The sequence below is a fragment of the Protobothrops mucrosquamatus genome, unplaced genomic scaffold (assembly GCF_001527695.2).
Source record: "Protobothrops mucrosquamatus isolate PMUCROS unplaced genomic scaffold, P.Mucros_1.0 scaffold741, whole genome shotgun sequence".
Taxonomy (NCBI): Eukaryota; Metazoa; Chordata; class Lepidosauria; order Squamata; family Viperidae; genus Protobothrops; species Protobothrops mucrosquamatus.
In genome coordinates this window covers 285,744-307,390 of record NW_015387013.1, presented here as the reverse complement: position 1 = coordinate 307,390, position 21,647 = coordinate 285,744, and the positions used below count along the sequence as shown (strand labels likewise).

Here is a 21,647-nt window from a genome sequence, read left to right as displayed (position 1 = left end):
CTTCCAGTATGTGTGTGTGTGTGTGTGTGTGTATTCCATTTCCAGTTAGTGCTTCTGATTTCCAGCAAAAAAAACACCCATTGAGGAAAATGGATCTGCTAACAATTACCAACCCCCCCCCCCGTTGTAACTTGAAATCTGGTCATGTGATGCCTCAACTTACAACCACGACGACTTACGGCCATAATTCCAGGCTCAATTCCAGTTGTGAGTTGAAGATTACCTGTAGTGAGCTTTTATTGGACTGCAAATGGGCAAAATTTAAAATGATTGCGGAAGTCTATAAATATAATTTTTGTTATGTTAATGTCCTTTGCCATTTACTGCAAACTTCCCAGTGGCAGCAAATGCCACCTCTTTGTTCTCAGCATCTAGAAAGTGCCTTGAGTACAGCAACAAAGCAGCTTCTTCCACAGCCCTGAAAATGCCGGTTGGCTGAGCAATTGTTTCAAGTTGACTAAAAGTTATCATTTATTCATCAAACATTGCTTGCTTGGGACGACTGCAGCCCAACTTGCCTGCTTAATGGAGCAGGTGCCTCCATACAGAACAAGTCCCAGCAGACACAGAGGGAAGACAATCTACGTTAGATCAGGGCAAAATATTCTGGAAACTAGGAAAGAAACAACAGGCCGACTTTTTTTTAAAACAACACATGAAACGTGAGAAAAATGGAAGGGGACAAATAATTACAACTTAGGACCAAAATTAGAAAAAAAGCATCAGCTGTCACATTAAGCCGTGTCTTGCAGAGTCCTACATTTTGTTTAAATCTTAGATGATGCTGATGTGGGTTTGTAGAACGGAAGTCTCGCGAGAGCCCTTGGTGAGAGTGTGTGAATTTTTTTCAACACTTTTTCAGGTATGCAGGTAAGTCCTTGACGTACAACAGTTCATTTAGTGACCATTCAAAATTACAACGGCACAGTTACGACTTTTGCAGCATCCCCGTCATCATGTGATCAAAATTCAGACAATTGGTAACTGGTTCATACTTATGACCGTTGCTGTGCCCGAAGGTCACGTGACCCCATTTTGCGACTTTCTGGCAAGCCAAGTCAGTGGGAAAGCCGGATTCACCTCACAACGGAATTACTAACTTATCAACTTAACAGCTGAAGCAAGAACGGTCGTAAAATGGGGCAAAAGTCACTTAATGACCCACTTAAAAAAAATTGAACTCAATTGTGGTTGTAAATCAGGGACAACCTGTACTAGGCTGATTAACCCACCCCCCTTGAAATGTTTAATCTTTATAGAACTGCAAAGTGCTAAAAATAGAAGCTATCTTTGCCCAATGGAGATAGATTTTTCTTTATGTTTGATACCTGATTTTTTTAAAAAATTGGTAGGAACAGATGTTAAAGTAACAGGCCTGTGGCTTATCTGACATGAAATATACCAGGAGTTAGGTACTGTTGTGGTTTCTCCAGTTATGATGGTATAGACGCCATCAACTTGAAATTTGATTATGTGCTTTTTGAGGGACAACGGCTATTCTCAAAATTTCTTTCCTAATTTTACTGGTAAATGTATTTTATTGATAATTTGAAATTTTGGGTAGGTCTTTAAAGCCAGTGCGGTGTAGGAGTTAAGGCTAGGAGTAAGGAAACCAAAGTTGAGGTCCACCTTTAGATGGGCGGTTTTGAACCATTCATCGTGTCTCAGGCTAATCTATTTTCTCAGGCAAGTCAAGACTTAGAAAGAGGGGAATCTAAATCAATAAACAACACTCCCTATTCCTAACGTCAACATTTTTCCAAATTTTCTGAGCATTTGCATTCTCCTCTTTGGCGGAATTGTCATATACAGATGTATAATCTCCAAGATTATATATATAAATTTTAAAGATTGGTTGAAAACGCACATTCAACTGTAGACCAACGCAGCCCCTTCTCCCACCTCATTTTTCCAGGTAAGCTTAACCAGTGCACTCTGTGACCGAAGAACCAAAAAAAAAAAAAAACTTCCAGGCAACAAAGAATCACACACCACAGAGTACAATTCATATATTATCCAGTTTCACATTCTCAAAGGATATAGCAACTTATTCAACAATCTTAATACAAGCGAGACAGCCATGGTTCAATGTAATACTTAAAGGACTTCCAAATACCAAGCAATAAAATATCAACAAAAAAAAAATTAATTGTGCAATTTCTCGTTACTATGCCCGACTGAATCAGTTACAGAAAAAAAAGTCGTTCTCTTCAAGCTTTTTAACTAAACATTAAACTTATCTTACAGATTACAGTTTTTTTCTTTTACTCTTTAATAATTAATTGCACAAAAACCACACAAAATCTTTGCATGATGCATAAATATTTCCTTATTACACATGGTACAAAAATACTCGTACATCTTTGTTCGGTATTCCCATAAGGATTGCTGATTTGGCAAGACTGGATTCTTTCCAATCCGAGGGATGTGGAAGAAAAAGGTGAAATATTGTACAGCTGTTCTACATGTAGAAGTTTGACAGAAAAAAATAATAATAACAACAACAAAAATCCCCAACGACCCTGACAAACTGAGGAAGGGCAAAATGGAGCAGAAACCCAGTGCATTGTACTTTGGAGAAGAAACCTTTTTATTTCAAATTCTAGTCAAAGCTGAACATGGAAAGATATCCTGGAGGAAGAGGAAGAGTAGAACAGGAAGAGAGAGAAGACGAAGTGTTTTTTCAAAAGCCAAGTCTTGACAGAAGCAAAATGAAAGAAAGTTTAGTGATCAATAGTTAATCCAAGATCTACTGCTATGGTTACACAAATGCTAGACCAAAAAACGAGCTTTGCACACTCACACACCCACACCAAGTTAAAGTGTTTTAAAAGTCATGCCAGAGAACATGCAAAACTGATTTGTCTTTTTTGCTTCCTTCAGCAAAACTGCATACACAAGATTCGGGATAAGAAAAGTCTGGATATTGCACCGTACACAGCTAGGCCACACTGCGTGCCAGCATCCCAGCTGGGAACACACACGTACACGCCCGCCCGCACCCAGCGGGTGTATCAACAAGGTTGAGTTTCTCCTGAAAGGACTCAAGGTAGCAGGAGGAGAAACTCGGCAACAGGAGGGTAGTGGGGCTTAGCAGATTGAGGGGGGAGGGGAGAGTTGGGAGAAGGGCAGCCATGACACCAGGGAAGAGACGGAGGAGATGACGTTCACAGTTTTGGAGGGGGAAATCCATAGCTTCATTCATAAGACGGCCAAGTGAAGTTGGGCACTTTGATGGTGTCCACGGAAAAGGCCGAGAGAGGAGGCTCTCAAAGACTCCTTCATCCTTCATGCATCAGTCCATGGAGAGACAAGAGGGGAAAACGTGGGCCAAAAGCAGCTCTTGGGGAGAAAAAAGCGAGAGAATATATTATGAAGGCTAACTCCAGATGTCTTTTATCATAGCTCCACCAGCATGCATGGAGAACAGCATCTACCACCAGCTTCCCAGGTCGTTGTCTTGCCAGAGGGCATTCACCTTTCACTGGCTGAAAAGAACCCCACTATAGAAGATCATGTCTTCTCCACCCCGCACCCAGAGGCATTGCAACTGATATACTCACTAAAACTAACAGAACTGACGGGATTTCCATCCTTGTTGGCTAGCGTCAGGAGGGTACCAGCGCATCTAGAAGAAAATGATAAGAGTGTGATATGGGAGGAGTACGATGGTCAACCAACCAGGCAGAAACACTCCGCCTAGGATACATTTGTTCCCAAGGCTCAATGGTCCTCAAAAAAAGAAAAAAAGAACTATCAACTCGTTGCTTATATAGCTTTCATAGTACCAATGGTTCTTTTGGACTGCAGAAGCTCTCCTTGTCCCTCACCTCATAATGAATTTCTTCACATGTCAAAATAATAGATTAGCTATAAGGAGAACATTTTTAAGGCCTTGAAGTCACCTCTGAGGTGATTCCAAAGTTGGACATATGGCAGCTGTATCATACTAGGTCATCCAGAAACATTCAAGGTTGTCTAGTCTTCTACTCCCAACTCCCCTTATTACACCCAATTCATATTCTATCACTATCACTATTATTATTATTATTATTATTAATAATAATAATAATAATAATAATAATAATAATAATAATAATAATAATAATATTCAAGTGCATCGCTTGTCAACTCTTTCCTGCACCTTCTCCTCCTAGCTTTCAGCACGCTGGGCCTAAATCCCATCCATAAGCCCACCTACAGGGAAATATGTTGAGTCCTGCACTTTGTGAAGAAAAAAAAAGCAGGGTCACCAATGCAACACGCAAGGCTTTAGTGTTTTAAGTGGTCTTTAAGAAGGAACCAATGGATGTGATTTGGTTGGCCTGCCATTTCCATGTCATTTGGGCCTAGGTAAAAGCCCTCGCAGGTAAACTCCCTTTTCCTAGATAGACAGGAAGCAAAACCAGATGAGCTAATCCTACTTCATCGTAAGGCCTCATTAACAGAATCTTGAAAATCTGAAAGTACAAAACTCCCATTGTCTCCTTCTCAAACGGAGAAACTAGAGAGGGTCACTTCTGAGTCTCTCTCTCGGCCCATTGTCCAGTTGAGGGCTAAGCTGTCTCTTTATCAGACCGTTCCTTAGCAGCATTTCACCACCTGTTTCTCAAGGTCTTCTGACATACTATTCCAGACACAAAGAAAAGGTGATTAAAAGGAAAAGTTCCCATCTTATTATCATATCCTTAAATCTCCTTTTCTCCCAATTCTTTGCTCTACATCAGGGGTAGTCAACCTTGGCTCTTTTATGACTCGTGGACTTCAATTCCCAGAATTAGCTGGCTCAGGAATTCTGGGAGTTGAAGTCCACGAGTCATAAAAGAGCCAAGGTTGACTACCCCTGCTCTACATCATAACTTTGCTAACTGTTGGCTTTCAGAGTTATTTTTCCTTGGGTGAACATCCTTCAAACAGCCGTATCTGTACTTCTTTGCTAATAAATGCTCCTGTTTACAGCTGTTCTTTGTTTTTCTCCTATCCCATAATTATCAGTGCATAATCATAGGGCTGATAGTCTTTGCATATTTTTTTTAAAGATGTATGGGCATTTGGGGAGAAAAAATTAACACGTATAATAGAACGACTACGATGACCATACTTTCTTTGGCTCCAGTTTGCTTCAGCTCTCTGCTTAAGCCCATCCAACGTGGTTTGCTCAATAACATAATACCAGCCCAGTCCCACAGCTGCAGGGTCTTTGCAGGCTGCCTATCTGAATGCTTTGCTTCCTTCAGGAAGATCAAAGCATCCCCAACAGGCTGCCTGGACTACGTTCAAAGAAGTCCAAGCCCATCGGTTTCCAAGCAACTGGTCCCATCTTTGACTTGTTCCACTGTGTAAGTTTCTCCTAAAGTTCAATCAAAGTCTATCTCGCTGGAACACAAATCCTTTCAATCTAATGGCTCTTTATGGAAGATCTTCAGAGTTTTGGACTTCATGCTGCTAAGTCTGCTCTTGTCCTTATTCTATATTTGGGTAGAAAGGGCTGATTAGAACCTATGATTTCTCCCCACCCCCCAATTAACCAGGGTTATCTAGAGCCAGAGGAATTAGATTCCAACCAAACTGCTCCAAGAAAATAACTCAGCACTAATGTCAGTTAAGACATTATTTCAAAATCTCAGTCTATTTTGCAGAATTCGAGAACTCTAGCCCTTGTGAATTACATTGCATTTGCTTCCATTTTTAATTCAGTTCTTACATCACTGGAAGGGAACACTGTTGTTAGTGTGGACTGGGGTTTAAGGAAATGGCATATCCTCAACATGTTTTTAATAGCTCTTCATAGTTGTTAAAACACAACCCTAAATGAACTTTAGTTTGAGCATGTAACACGTATAGGAACTTTATAACCTCCTATTGCAAACTGCCAGGAAGATTGTAGCCACCCACGCTCTAGTTTTCCTTAAAAAAGGGAGATGTTATTAATCAGTTTGTGATCAGCACTTGGTACTTTTCAAAGCATTTCCAGTGATACTTTTTGGATCCCGAGAAGCACCTTTTGGTTCAGAGGTCCAGGAATTTTCATCCTTGTATCATTTTTCACATATTTGCCAATCATCAACCATCTCCCCAAACTGAGGAGACATCCATTTGATAGCCACCAGCATGTTATGGTTTTACATCGGCTTTTTGGCTCTCTCCTCCCAACTGTGGTTCAAAAACACTTCCCGGATTCCTAAATCCATCTCCCCCGCACATCTGGAATCAGTTTTGGCCATTCAGCTTCAGCAGCTGAGTGAGAGAAGGATTCGTCCCGGCCAACCGGTGTGATGCTCTTGAGTGCTATGGTGGCATTCAAAGGAAGCACCTGGGAAGACAAATGTCTATGGAGATTCTCAGCCCTACAGCTCATGGTTGTCCCAAAGGTGCTTTTTCAAGAGGCATCAGGGACTTCCTTTGTTTCTCCTTGAAGACATTTTGCTTCTCATTCCAAGAAGCTTCTTCAGTTCTGACTGAATGGTGGGGAATGGAAGGATTTAGTCATTCAGTCAGAACTGAAGAAGCTCTTGGAATGAGAAGTGAAACATCTTCAAGAAAAAACAAAGTAAGTCCTGTTGTCTCTTGAAAAAGCACCTTTGGGACCTGGGAAAACAGATGCCCTCAAGCAGATGCCACTTCCTCCAACGAAGCTTCTCCCCAACAGTTTCTGAACACATACAATAATTCAATAATTCAACCCACCATACAATGCTTTTTTAGTCCATTTCTTACCTCTGCACACAAGTAATCAGTTCTAAAACAAAAAGGATCTTGTTTTAGACACCTATCTCCAGCCCTGCCGTAGAAGAGGCATTCCCCCCTCCCCAGGTGAAGAGAAGATGCCTCTCCTTAAGGTGGACGGTTGCAGTTTTCACTGCAGATGTAAAATTCTGCTGCTCAGTCAGGCCACTCTTGGTTTCAAATATTGTCACTGCTAGACCCCTTCCAATCATTACTTATTCCACGGTCCCTTAATGTACACATTGTACCAGATTGTTTACATTTCCTTTTTCCGGTATCATGCCATCAAGTCAGAATTTTACTCATTTTGGAAGGAGGGGGAGAAAGAGAGAGAGGGAAGGGAAGAAGAGTGTGAAAGGAGATTTTTTTCCCAGATTCCAGCCAAGGAAGGGGGTTCCCCCTTCCCTGGCGGAATTCATAGCGTGACTGATATGTGCCAGTTGACTGTGTGGAAAAAATTAAATCCATTGTGTGCTGTTGCTACTGTTGTTACTACTACTACTACTACTACAACACCCGCCCTCCCCAGCAGGTGAGTGTGGTGAGTGAAACAAGGTGGTCGGGAGGCCACCCCCACCCCCGACACCGCCAGGTGACAGGAAACCTTCATGAGTGGTTCCTTTCTCTCTCTCCCCCCCCCCAGGTAGGATAAACCCATCGGTGCTCCGTGGGGAGCCCTCTGAATATAAGAAGTGACATGCTGTGGTGCCCGTATCATATGCGCCAAGTTGGGCAGAGGTGGGTTAGAGAAACGCCTGTTTTTTCACGTTGCTTGGGCTATGGGTGGGTGAACAGCGTGGAGGCCCATGCATTGGGTTGCTAAGGAACAGATGGGGCAAAAACAAAATAAAAGGATAAAGCTTGCGGAAAGTTGAAAAAAAAAAAAAAGAAGAACAAAACAACCCACTGTGCCCCAAATGGCAGAGAGATGTTTTCGTCTTACCAGCCTGTTCCAGACGGGCCCATCCTGAAAGGCCTCTGGGAATGAAGCTGTTCTACAGCTACTCCAACTTTAGCAGGGGTTAGTCAGGACTATGAGGTCCCACCTTTCCAGGGCCAGCTCTGAGCTTCAGGGCTAGCCTGCGTAGGCATCCTGGCTGCAGGTCACTGAAGACATCAAAGGAGGGGTCATTTCAACCAATAGCTGGCCATTGTGGGAGCCCCTCGGGAGGGGGGGGTAAGAGGCTTCTTTCATTGGTAGAGCCCACTGAATGTGACCAGCAGACTCTGCTGTGGAAGATTCCTAGGGTGAGGTCAGGGGTGGGGGAACCGATCCCGAGAGGCAATAGACGTTATGAGTTTTCAGTCCCCATAGTTCATTAGAACAAGGTTCAAGGAATCTCCATCCTTGGAGCTTCTCTTCCTGGGGGACCTGTGGACCTCCCTTGCCTAGACACTTCTCAGATCATTGAAACTGGGGTATTTTTTTTTTTCAATAGAGGAAAAATATCAGTACTCTAGATGACCTAACTAGCCGAACCTCCCTTGAACATGCTTGTTTTTCACCAGCCTGTTGTCCTTCAGATACATCAGCTTTCAATTCTCATTGTCCTTAGCCAGTCTCTTCCCATTCCAAACATCAGGACACTACCAGGATCAGGGTAGATTAACCCATTATGTGCAACCTATCCACTGGCTGATTCATACATTGTACTGAGTCATAGAATGGCTTGCTCTGAGCTGACAGTATTTGTCAACGTAGTCACCAAACCTTTTCAGACAAGTTAAAACAAATCATGGCTTAGTGAGTTTAGCCACCGGTTGGTTGGGATTTACTTATGGAGCAATTAAAAAAATACAAAATAATTCAAAGATCAGGGTGTCAATCCGTCTATATAGACATGACAGCTGGGTCAGATCATAGGAGTGTTATCCTCCATAAAGCATCACTTAGGGTCTTCAAGGAAATGGATGACCAAGAGTTTGCACCCAAGAGTTGTCCATTTCATTTCCTTCAACTCTGACCCATAAACAACCTCCCCATTTGCTATACCGAGCAGCAATGAAACGGAACTCAATTGATTAAACACGTAGCAGAGGGGTTAAGCAAATATCCCTGTTACGCTCCTGTCGAAAAATCAAGAAAACGATTCTTCCATTATTTCGTGAAGACACCGAAATTTCAGCCTGCGTGGTGGGTGGAGCTCTGAGCTGCCTGTTGCTTAGTAAGTAGAGTGAAGTAATGTTTAACTCAAAAGACTTTTATGAGTAACACATTCATTTGCTTTAAAGGACAAACCTGCAGACTTCAGCCTGGAAAAATCTTATTTCTTAAGTGGAGAGAAGAAAAAATCGCAGCGCCAAGAGTGAGAAACACAGGACCTGCCGATGGCCTTTAACCGGCATGGCACTGTTTTGAGGCCCAGTCTTTAAATTTTGCATGCTCGGTCTGCAAAGCTCGTCCTTTGCAACCCCCTATGTTTAGCCAACAGTCACTATAAACTCTGCATCGTTTCTGCAGGACGGTTCTGCGTTCTCTAAACAGCGGGCCAGGGAGATGTAAACATATAAGTGAACATGGAGAGACTTGTCAGGAATGACGCTTGTCCAGCGTTCTTTTATTAAAGAAATGGAAGCAAGACCATTCTCCAGACTCTTTTGAAAAAGTGGAACTTTTTTTTTTTTTACAAAAAAAAGCTCCTTTCTCATCTCTTATCTGCGTTTTGGTTTTTTTTTTAGATTTTAATCCTAAAACAAGGATTGTTTGTAATGGCATCCATGTGCTTGTACACACACCCACACGTAGCTTAGGGAGTCTTTTTGAGGTGAAGCTTCTAATAAAATTTTTTTGCAATCAGGAAATGAATGTGGATTTACTAAAATTCCCCTTAAGGGATAACTCTGACTTCATGGAATCAGAGAGAGAGAGAGAGAGAAAAAAAATTATAATCTGTAAAAACAGTTATTTATTCCCCCCTTTGGACATTGTGCATTTTATCTATTTTACCCTGGTTTGTATACATTCTCATGGCTTGGTCACCATGCTAAACTATGTTCTTTCTTCCTTAAAATGTCTGCAGAGCAATGCATCCTTAATTCCTCTGATGGAGGAGAAAGGAGTCAGACCATACAAGAACAGACTTTCTTGTATTGGCAGCAGAACCAAAATTAACAGTAGTTTAAAGGCTTTTGGAGGGAAGAAGTTCAAGCTGACTTCATACCATTCTTTGCCAGATTGAAAGAGGCCTTGTTCTCAACAGGGAGCTCCTTGGATCGGACAGTATCCAGAAATGGAACATGACCGTCTCCTTCTTATTCATCCCTCCAACTGTGGGGTCACCTTCCTGACTTCTCTTCCTTTGAACTTGAGAAGGTCAATCCTTTTCGCCGCCCCCACAAGAGGTAAACATGGGTTGACTTTCCCGTCAACCGCTATTTGGAACGGGATCAAAATGCTCATCCTGGTACAGTCTGAGAAGTTAAATAAAGGAATTCACTTTTGTTTCTCGAGGGGCAGATTCAAGTCCTCCGTCCTGTTGGAATAGGGCAATTCATTCGGTGCTAGTGTTCTTTTAGTGCTTGGATTCCTTTGGAGCAGGATGTCCAACCTTAGCAACTTTTAAGACCTGTGGACTTCAATACCCAGAACTCCCCAGCCAGGATAGCATAGCTGGCTGGGGAATTCTGGGAGTTGAAGTCCACAAGTCTTAAAAGTTGCCAAGGTTGACATCCCTGCCTTAGAGGTCTGCTTAGTTAATTTCCTCTAAAAAAAAAACCTGCTTGAGAAGCAGAGGGGAATGGCAGCCCACTGTTTTCCTCAATTTTAAGGCATATTTGGAGGATCGAAGCTTTCTCCCTGAGGATGCAGGCTATTTTGGGTTAAGAGGGGAAGAGTCTCTTGGGTCCTCCACTCTCCACCCACTTATCCTGGGAAGAACCCTCTGCAGGAAATAGTCTTGAAGCAGAGATGTTCCGTCCCTAGCAAGAAGGGGTTTCACACCAAAAGAAAAAACAACAACATTCAATTGTGAACTCACCTGAGCGTGAAGAGCAGCGGCCGCAGCTGCAGCAGCTGGATAGGTGAAAGCTGCATGTGGAATGGCCGGGGTTAGCTCCGTGGTGTACAGGGGGTAGGGAGCCCATGCTTCTGGAGATGCTGGGATCAGGGCAGCTCCAGACAGATCATCTAGAAGAGGAGAAGCAGCAGCAGGTCAGCCATTCTCCCACTGGGAAGAAAGCCAGCATGGAGCACCTTACAGCACCCAGGGGAAAAAGGAGGACAGGTAGAGGAAAGACAACCTCAAAGTTGGTGCAGAAAGCTTTGGAGCCTAGCACCATTTTTTGAACTTGGTCTTTGAGAGCTACAGGAAGTTCAGCTTGTGATGTCACAAGATGGGTGAACCCAAAAGTATTAACTCTTTTTTTGGGCGGAATGATGGCATTTGGCAACATCTGGAAATGCGGTGGCTGTCTGCGCATGGTCCAATTGATAGAAATGAACGAAAAAATAAGCGATTCATGCAGGCATCTTCAACAGCCCGTCCCGGACCCAAACATCCTCTCCCCAATTCTGCAGGAAGGGTCTCCCACCCAGCTCTGCTTAGCCACCACCCTGCAAGACTGGCCCAGTACAAGAAGAACTGTCCTATTCTGTTCATAAACCTCCCGCAATGTAGACTTTTGACATCTCACAACATCAGGAAATGTTTGTCGCCTGGGGGCTACTCTTTAAGAGGTGGTCCTTCTGAACAGCATGAGGATGCCAGGTGAGAATGACCAGCTAAGGTCAGGTTTCCAGGGCTTACTTTGTGTTTGAATTAACACTACTCTGTCACTGAGTTCTAGCAACTGTGTTCCAAGGAAGCTCTAGTAGCCAGAAGCCAAAGTATTGGAGAATACCAGGGAAGCCACATCCTAGGGCAGGGATAGGCAACCTTGGCTCTTTTATGACTTGTAGACTTCAACTCCCAGAATTCCTGAGTCAGCTTTGCTGACTCAGGAATTCTGGGAGTTGAAGTCCACGAGTCATAAAAGAGCCAAGGTGGCCTACCCCTGTCCTAGGGGTTGGGGAAGAGCATGCAACCCAAGGACTCAAGAGTCCTCCCATTTGCACCAACTATGGAAAGTGAATTTAGGGTTTTCTCATGCATGTGGAAAAAATAATGCAAAAACATCATTGTGGGACCCAGAGGTACTTTTCCAAAGGCAACTAGACTTTGTTTTGGTTTTTTACTTAAAAATGTTTTGCTTCTCATCCAAGAAGCTTCTTCAGTTCTTAGTGAATGGTCAAAACTTAGTCAAAACTATAGAAGCTTCTTGGATGAGAAGCGAAACGTTTTTAAGTAAAAAAAACCAAGAAAGTCCAGTTGCCTTTTGAAAAAGCACCTTTGGGCAGCCGAGACTAGGATGACTGACAATCTCCATAGACATCATAGTGGGGCACAGTAGGAATGTGCACACGGACACCTTCGCATGCCTTCCCAGAGACCCCCAACCCCAACCCCCCCTTCTTGTTTGTTGACTTTCCCCTCTTGCTCCTCACAAGGATCTCGTGCAATGAAGTGTGCGCCTAGGGCTGGGTGGAGGTTGGTGGGGTTTGGTGTGGCCATCAGCTTGCTTTTTGCCATCTTGGTGTTGGCCTTAGCAAACTCTAACCGCAGCGTCTGGGGATTCTCTGGGTCGAAGCGGATCCCCTGCAGCAGAAGGACAGGAGGAGAGGTTACAAGAGTGGGAAGAAATTGCATTTACTTGTCTGTCTGTCTGTCTGTCTCTCTGTCTGTCTATCTATCTATCTATTGTTTGTTGCATCTATCTATCATTTATCTATCTATCTATCTATCTATCTATCTGTCTGTCTGTCTGTCTGTCTATCTATCTATCTATCATTAGTTGCATCTATCTATCTATCTATCTATCTATCTATCTATCTATCTATCTAATCTATATCTATCATTTGTTGCATCTATCTATCTATCTATCTATCTATCTATCTATCTATCTATCTATCTTATCTATCATTTGTTGCATCTATCTTTCTATCTATCTATCTATCTATCTATCTATCTATCTATCTATCTATCTATCTATCTATCTAATCTATCTATCTATCTAATCTATCTATCTATATCTATCATTTGTTGCATCTATCTATCTATCTATCTATCTATCTATCCATCCATCCATCCATCCATCCATCCATCCATCCATCCATCCATCCATCCATCTCCATACACACACACACACACACACACACACACATACATACACATATCCACAGGTGAGTGATTAGTGGAACAACAGTACAACTGATTAAGAAAACAGCAATAGTATTGTGCTTGTAAAGCATGGATGAAACTGGGCCTTTCTTAGAATTGCTCAAAAATCATTTTTTTTCTCCCTTTTTTTGTCTTAAAACCCTATTAAGGCTCTGGACACCTATTCTGTACTTCAAATCTACCCCGCCCCCCCAAAAAAGCAAAAATTCAGACCCAACCACTTGCATGTGCCTGCTGTGGTCAAAATATTTAAATTATATGGGGCTCACCCTCCACCTCCCACACTGTTTGCCAATTTCAATTTAGGGTCACCAATATGCTTATGGAGAAGCAACCTTGCCTTCCAGGTACAGGACAATAAAGACTTATTATTTATTAAATCTATTTGCCACTCATCTCGGTACACCCCTCCTCTTGTATCATCAGTTTAATAATATCCATGTGAAAAGCTGCAGAGTGTTTGACTGGATATACAATCTCCGAGGTGGTTTATTATCACTGCTGCAACAAATTCTGTGTTAACTTAAGATCATCTTCCTTTTCCTGTAATGCAGTGTTTCTCAACCTTGGTAGCTTTAAGATGTGTGGACCTCAGCTCCCAGAATTCCCCATGGCTGTCTGGAGCATGGCATGACACGGGTGGTTAGAGAATTATGGAAGTTGGACCATATATCTTAAAGCCACCAGGGATGAGAAGCACAGCTGTGACAGATGTTGACTTACTGAAATCATTTAGAACACTGCTTTGCCATCTTTTTAGTTTAGGAGTCAATGAAAATGTTTAGTATAATCTTCCCATTTACTCCTCTCTGACACTGGTAGCCAGTGTGTTTGTGGTTCTACCCACTTGGTCCTTATCAGCTCTATTGTCCTGTGTTTATGACACACAACCATTGAGTAGCAGGAAAAAGACATCTCCCGTCAGTCAGGGTGACTAAGAAAGGAGCAGAAAAGATAGGGTAGTTTTGCCCTCTGTGTTGAACTGGGGCCATCGCCCTAGGAGCTGAGCAATTAGCAAAGTTCGGACGTTTTGTGAGCACTGATGCCACAAGTATTAATACTCACATTCAAAGCATTCTTTGCAGCTTCTGCACCAGAACGGCTGTCGAAAGTAACAAAGCCTACTGGCTGGAAAGACAAATACTTTGAGCTACATGCATGTACATAATCCTGATTGCAGAAACAGAACTCAAAGGATGGTGAAGAAAGCTCTCCTATGAAGCCCACCAAGAGTACGTCTACAGGGTACTTATAGAGCAGTGATGGTGAACCTTTTAGAGACCAAGTGCCCAAACCGCAACCCAAAACCCACTTATTTATTGCAAAGTGCCAGGGCTGCATCAGCATTGTGGTGCCCTCAGGGGGAGGCGGGGAGGCGCCTCTGAGTGCCGCCTCTGGCATGCAAAAACTGGGGGTGCAAAAATGGACCACCGTGCTGCAAGGCGCAAAAACGGCCACCGCCGCACCACAGGGTGCAGATACAACGCGCTGCACCACACAAGAACAGGGCAGGGCTATTGAGTATCTCGCAGGCACTAGCCCCATCCCATTTGCAGTGCATGCGTGCTCGTGGCCCATGTGCGCACGCACGCATGTAAAATGCTTCCCCCTCCCTTTTCTTCCAGTCCACCAATTGACAATAGTTGGTGCCCTCTGCTCTATCACCTCTACTTGAGCTTGCTAGTCGGCCACTTCGCCTTTGTGCTGGGCGGGGCTCCTGCTCCGGGCGGCGGTGGCAACCTGTTGGACCTGCTGCTGGTGGCCGTGGCGCGCGTGCCAACAGAGAGGGCTCTGAGTGCCACCTCTGGCACGCGTGCCATAGGTTCGCCACCACTGTTATAGAGTCTTCATTCATCTCTGGAAAAGCCACCAAACAGGCAGCCTGCTAAAAAATCTGGAGCCCCAGATATATTTCTTCGTTTACATCGAGTTTCCATCTCAGCCACGTGTTATTCCTTACAGCCACCACCCCATGCATTGTTACCTTTCCCCAGGCAGGCAGAAGAAACAGCCTTTAACCTGTGGCCCAACTGGTTAAGGATGAAGCACCATCACTTGTATGGGTAGCTTTTCCCAGAACAGGATCCTCCGGAACAGATATTATTGGAGTGCAACCACACATCTGGAGGGCACTGCGTTGGCCAAGCCAACTAGAACAACACTACGTGATCTTCACCAGATCTGGTGCCAAAAAGAAGCCCAGGTAGATGGGCTATTTTGCTAGCAAGTAGAACATCTCCTCTAAGGATGGGTCTCTCACTGCAGAGGGGATGATCTAGGACACTGTTTCCCAAGGTTGGCAATTTCCAGATGTGTAGACTTCAACTCCCAAAATTCCACAGCCAGCACAGCCATTGATGAGAATTCTGGGAGTTGAAGTCTACGTACCTGGAGGTTGCCAAGGCCTGGGAACACTAACCTAGCTGGCCAGCCTTTGGACAGGTGTTTTGGATTGCTTAATTGAAGCATCAGTATAATCCTGCAAGGTTCCTTGCCCTTTTCCCTTAGGACAGGGGTGTCAAACTGCCGGCCCGTGGGCCGGATGCATCATAGCAAAACCGTGCCCACCCCATAGCCGGCAATGGCTAAAAAGTTGCGATATGTCGCGACATGTCACGTGACATTGTGAGTTTGACCCCCCTGCCTTAGGAGGTGAACTGGTCCTTGATTTAAGCTGCACTAAGTGGCTGCCAGAACAGGAGTTAAGGAGAGGCATTACCTGTTTGGATGTTAGTTTGATCAGTGATCCTTCATAACCCTAGAGAGAGGAATCAGTCAATTAATTATCAGTTGCCTTGAAACAGGAAAATAAAAAAAATAGCAAGGTCGTTTTGAGTAGCACACGTCTCTGGTGGACCTAAGGAACAATTTAAACTAAAATGCAGTTACTACTCTGACCATATCCCCCCCCCACACATACACATTTGTCAACTATTGTGTTTTGCTAGTTGTAATACAATTGTGTAACACAATCCTTGGTGTTCTCTGAGCTTGGTTGTTTTCTTGCAGACGTTTCATTACCCAACTAGGTAACATCATCAAATGTCTGCAAGACAGCAACCAAACTCAAAGAGCACCAAGGACTGCACAATTCAGCCTGAACTCCATGCATTTCCTTCTACTGTAATACAAATTTCAAGCAAGATTCCCTTCTGTAAAAAGACAAAACATTGCTTAATCCAGGGGTGTCAAACTCAATTTCATTGAGGGCCGCATCATCATTGCGGTTGCCTTGGGGGGGGCGGGGGGTGTGTGGCCAGGGGGGGCGGCCTATTGGGTGGGCATGGCCAGCTCTACATTGTTTGCGTCAAGGGGGCCTGGGGGGGCCTGGGCAGGAGTGGGACAGATCTGAGGGTCTCTGGCAGAAGGGGGTGGGACCGGGGCAAGCGCCAAGGCATGGTCCATTTCTTCATTCCTCACAAAGGGTGACACCTCCCAAGCATGCACCCAGGGGGCGGGGCCGACGCAGCAGGGGCTGGTTCCTCGCTGTTTCTAGATGGCCTTGTGGAGCTAAGACTGAATGCCTTTCAGCATAGATGGCCACCACAAAATTCTACATTGGCTCCCTCCAGCCGGCCTGGGCCAGGGCCAAGACAGCGGGGGCCGTTCCCTCACTGTTTCCAGGATGGCTTCGCGGGCCTCATGAAACCACTTTGCGGGCCACATCCGGCCCCCGGGCCTTGTGTTTGACATGTCTGGCTTAATCTATATACTAAAGAATGTAGAGTCGGTAGGAAGTGGCCGCTTCCGACTGAATCAGACCAGTGGGTGGATTTGGTTCTGCATCAGTTACGCCAGAGGTGGAAAGCAAGCACCCTCCAGATATTGCGAACTAGAATTCCCAAATATGTCTCCTTGTTGCTCTGCTATGGTCTTTGGGTTGGAGACGAGTTGTAGTTCAGAAACGTCTGGATGCTGTCCCTAGATTCCAGCAGATTATGGAACCAGGGTATGTTGGGGTCCTTTCTCTTTTCTTACATAAGATTAATTGTATATTTGGGACTTTAGTAAGCAAAGCAACAGGGCTGATCCAACAGCATGGATGTGACTCAAGGCAGGACAACTGAACTTTGTGGAAACCTGGGACAATCTTAGTGGTACCCCCCGATGGGATTCCTTTTCAGCCTTCTTGCTGATGTCTTAAGAGTCAGCTTGGAACCTTCCTTGACTTACAGGCATTTGTGTAGGCCAGGGGTGGGCAACCTTGGCTCTTTTATGACTCGTGGACTTCAACTCCCAGAATTCCTGAGCCAGCCACGCTGAGGGGAAAGGGAGAGGTTTCTAAGCTGAGCCATGCCGGCTCAGGAATTCTAGGAGTTGAAGTCCACGAGTCATAAAAGAGCCGAGGTTGCCTACCCCTGGTGTAGGCACTGAAAAAAATGACTTGTGATCCTTTTTCACACTTATGACCATTTCAGCATCCCCATGGTCATGTGATCAAAATTCAGACGCTCCTATTTAAGACGGTTGCAGTGTCCCAGGGTCACCTGATCCCCTTTTGCTGCCTTCTGACAAGCAAAGGTCAATGGGGAAGCCAGATATACCTAACAACTACGTCACCGAGTTAACAACTGCAGTGATTCACGGAACAACCTGTAGCAAGAAAGGTTGCAAAATGGGGCAAAACTCACTGAACGACTCTCTTGCTTAGCAGCAGAAAAAATTGGGCTCAATTATGGTCATGAAGTTGAAACTCAAGTACTTTGGCCACCTAATGAGAAGGAAGGACTCACTGGAGAAGAGCCTAATGCTGGGAAAGATGGAGGGCAAGAGAAGAAGGGGACGACAGAGAATGAGGTGGCTGGAGGGAGTCACTGAAGCAGGAGGCGTGAGCTTAAATGAACTCCAGAAGATGGTAGAGGACAGGAAGGCCTGGAGGAATGTGGTCCTTGGGGTTGCGATAGGTCGGACATGACTTCACAACTAACAACAACAAATGGTCATAGCTCAAGGACAACCTGCATGTTGAGAAGATGATCCACCATTGGACAAGAGGACCTCCCCAGTTAGACCCAGACATTGGCCTTTTTGTTCTCGCTCACCTTAAATGGCCGGAAAAGGAGGTACAGCTCTCGTGGCTTGATGTCCACCGGAAGGCCGCTCACAAAGAGGGTCCGTACCTGGGGGGGATAGAGAACCACATGTCTCAACAGAGTTGAAGATCATTGGATAGTAAGTTGTTAGTCACAACAGTTCATTTAGTGACTGTTCAAACTTACGCCGGCACTGGAAAAAATGACTTATGACCCTTTTTATACTGCATCCAGTTTTGGTCACCACGATGTAAAAAAGATGTTGAGACTCTAGAAAGAGTGCAGAGAAGAGCAACAAAGTTGATTAGGGGACTGGAGGCTAAAGCATATAAGGAACAGTTGCTGAAATTGGGTATGTCTAGTTTAACGAAGAGAAGGACGAGGGGGGACATGATAGCAGTATTCCAGTATCTCAGGGGCTGCCACAAAGAAGAGGGAGTCAAGCTATCTTCCAAAGTGCCTGAAGGCAGGACAAGAAGCAACAGATGGAAACTAATCAAGGAGAGAAGCAGCCTAGAACTAAAGAGAAACTTCCTTACAGTGAGAACAATTAACCAGTGGAACAACCTGCCTCCAGAAGCGGTGAATGCTCCAACACTGGAAGTTTTTAAGAAGAGACTGGACAGCCATTTGTCCGAAATGGTATAGGGTTTCCTGCCTGAGCAGGGAGTTGGACTAGATGACCTCCAAGATCCCTTCCAACTTTATTATTATTATTATTTTCACACTTACAACCATTTCAGCATCCCCATGATCAGGTGGTCAAAATTCAGACACTTGGCAACTGACTCATAGTTATGACGGTTGCCATGTTCCCGGGGTCGTGTGATCCCCTTTTGCGATCTTCTGACAAGCAAAGTCGATGGGGAGCTAAATTCACTTAAGACCTGCAGTGATTGGCGTCACAACTGTGGCAATACAGATCGTAAAATAGAGCAAAACTCGCTTAACAAATGTCTCACTTAGCAACATAAATTTGGGGCTCAGTTGTGAACTGTAGTATTTATGAGAGTGAAGGTCCTTCAGATATGAAATCACATGATCTGATGAATCCAGGAACAGGATGAATTTGGGGAAGGGTAGTCTCCATCCGTGTGGAAACAAATGTTCTCATCCGAGTCACATGAAATTGAATCCCATCTGACTCAGGGTCAAGCTACACAATGTTAGATACACAACAAATATTTCCGAAAAAAGCTATGCACCAAAATGACTCATTTTCATTGAGACAACAGCAAGCAGAGAAGGCAATTTTATCTCAGCCCACCCCCCACTAACAAAAATGACCCCCCAACTCCCATAGGTAGCTTTAAGAGGTATAACATCTCCCACTATAACAATAAAAGCTTTTCTACTTGCAACATGGGTAGCTATTTAATAAAAATCCCACCTGGAGAAAGAATCAAATTGCAATCTTGACAAAATGTTTTCTTCTGAACCTAGACAGGCATTTTAAAAACCAACTTCCCGTGTTTAAAATAATCTAATATTGGGCCTCTTGTAAAATCGAGGAGTCCACTGATCTGATGAACAGAGAGTTGGTCTCCTTGCCTACTGGGAGTTTAAAAGTTGCAAGAAGTAGATCAGGGGTCTTCAAATTTGGCCATTTTATGACTTGTGGACCTCAACTCCCAGAATTCCTCAGCCAGCGTGCCTGGCTGAGGAATTCTGGGAGTTGAAATCCACAAGTCATAAAAGGGCCAAGTTTGAAGACCTCTGAAGTAGATGGACTCATTCATTATTCATTGGGGAATTCTGGGAGTTGAGGTCTACATAATTTCAAGTTGCCAAGGTCGAGAAATACTGTTATAGTGTTATTCCAATTATGGATAGAGGGATTCTGAAATTTTAGCCTGAAAAACTAAAATTTTCTGCAGAACCTAGATAGTGCCCTGGCTTCTATAAAAAGTGGTTTTCTGGTGCCACATTTCCAGTTTTAAGGATAAACCATTCAGCTCAAAGGGACATTTCTTGCTGCTACATCCAGTTTTCCCTTACCAGATTAAATGCCTTCTCATCCGTTTTTCACAATAAGGATGTTTGATCAGAGATATTCTTAATGGCAGCTTTGGCTATTTTGCTTCTGCTAATCTACTCTCAGCTGAGCACAACCAACAGTATTCTTGAAATTAAACATGAGCCCTTTTTAAAAAAAACAAAAAAACTATACACAGCTAATGTTATTCTTTTTTAAAGAACATTCATTCTAGCACAGCAACTATTTCTTGAATAAGATTATATGATACGTCAAACTTGTTTGGAAATTGCCAAGACTTCTTGTTTAGATTTTACGCAAGGTTTTCCAAATGTTAACACTTTTTGAAATGCTTCTGAGAATCTGGTAACTCCTCAAGTACCAGTTTAGGTTTTTGGCCGTGCTTCTTCGTGCAGCACTTTTTTAACTGCTGCACAATTAAAAACGACTCTTTTTAGGAGCATTATTTGACGTCTAATTGCAATTTCTGACAAATCTGAGCATAACTCTCATAGCGATATTCTCTGCCCCAAAAGCCCAAGACTTTTGACGCCATCCCCTGTTGTGCGTTGATCTAAGAACTAGCTTTGTTTCTACCTAGCCCTTGAAATCTAAATAGCAAGACTTGGACCACATGTTGTTCACATGGCTTTACTCAGAGGAGATGACAATCTCCTGGCCTGCTGGATGATCTGACGAAATCTTTGCTTCTAGGAATGCAGTTAATCAGTTTTGCTGCATGGAGAAAAGAGGCACATCTTTTAAGCCTCCAAAACCACTTGCCAATTCAGCTATCCTCTCCTATAGACTAGGGAGAACTGCTTTCTGGACCAAGCAAGACATATACATGTGCACAAACATGGGATCCAAAAGAACGTTGAGGCAGAATAGGGGAGAGGCAAATACAAATAGCAGAAATCTCTAATCAGGACATGCTCTTGATAGGGTGAAAACTTGGGACTGAAACGTGACGTCTGTCTGTTCACCTGATACAAATAAGCCACAATTTCCTAAAATGTAGTTTGCTTAATTTATCCCTAACCTTAACTCTATTCACATAACCCTCAGGTTCAAAAATGGTTTGATTTGCCCTGTAGTTTGAAGCTTTGTGAGGAAGGAACTGAGAGAAACAGGATGTTTCATTTATGGATAGTTTAGGAACGCAGCTGCATAACAAAGCCCTGGCATCCTCAGGACCTGGAAAGCGGTAAATGCAACCCTCCATTTGGGCCCTGATTGGGGTAGAACACAAGTGTTCCTCAAATAGGCCTGCCCTGGATGCAGCTAAAGTCTGCTGTTGATGTTCTCCCAAGCTTTGTCTCATGTCCTGAGACACAATGCAGCTGGAAGCACTTGACGCCAGGCAGATGGAATGCTGAACTGCACCCGTCAACTTTAAATATCTAGACTTATAAGGCCCTGCGCAGTATCAAAACATACCCAGAGCTTGCAAAACAAAGTTGTGGGAAGGAAAACACTTGGGAACTTAAAAAAGAAAAGGTTAGCCGTTAACACCATGTTTTAAAATGATTGTCCCTAGTGATCAGCAGCTGAATGAAGCCCCATCTTTATGGAGGGTTCATCTGCCTTAGCCGGAAAAAAAGCAAAACAAGTTCTCTTGTAATTTGAGAAAGGTTGAAAGATTTGGAAATGTGTTGATTAGATAACTTCTAAACTTTTAGGAAGGGCTAGACAGCC

At 43.9% G+C, this 21,647-nt stretch overlaps 1 protein-coding gene across 1 annotated transcript; it reads right to left on the bottom strand.

The window, feature by feature from the left end:
- Positions 1 to 1,994: 1,994 nt before the first annotated feature.
- On the bottom strand, positions 1,995 to 20,505 carry RBPMS2 (RNA binding protein, mRNA processing factor 2). The gene is made up of 8 exons (XM_015818450.1): positions 20,422 to 20,505; positions 17,984 to 18,061; positions 15,661 to 15,699; positions 14,007 to 14,069; positions 12,209 to 12,359; positions 10,704 to 10,852; positions 3,564 to 3,628; positions 1,995 to 3,342 (listed from the first exon to the last, which is right to left on the bottom strand). Exons 1-7 carry the CDS (start codon positions 20,503 to 20,505, stop codon positions 3,569 to 3,571), a joined length of 624 nt encoding a protein of 207 aa, XP_015673936.1. The 3' UTR covers positions 1,995 to 3,342; positions 3,564 to 3,568.
- Positions 20,506 to 21,647: the final 1,142 nt, after the last annotated feature.

Bases quoted from the DNA above. Each gene is read 5' to 3' on its own strand.
- RBPMS2 (XM_015818450.1), bottom strand. From the start codon at position 20,505: ATGGCGTCAAAAGTCTTGGGCTTTTGGGGCAGAGAATATCGCTATGAG. The intron at 18,062-20,421 runs GTCAAATAATGC...TATCCCCCCCAG, and splicing joins GTCAGAAATTGCAATTAGAC to GTACGGACCCTCTTTGTGAG. The intron at 14,070-15,660 runs GTAATGCCTCTC...TTGTCTTTCCAG, and splicing joins TCAAACTAACATCCAAACAG to CCAGTAGGCTTTGTTACTTT.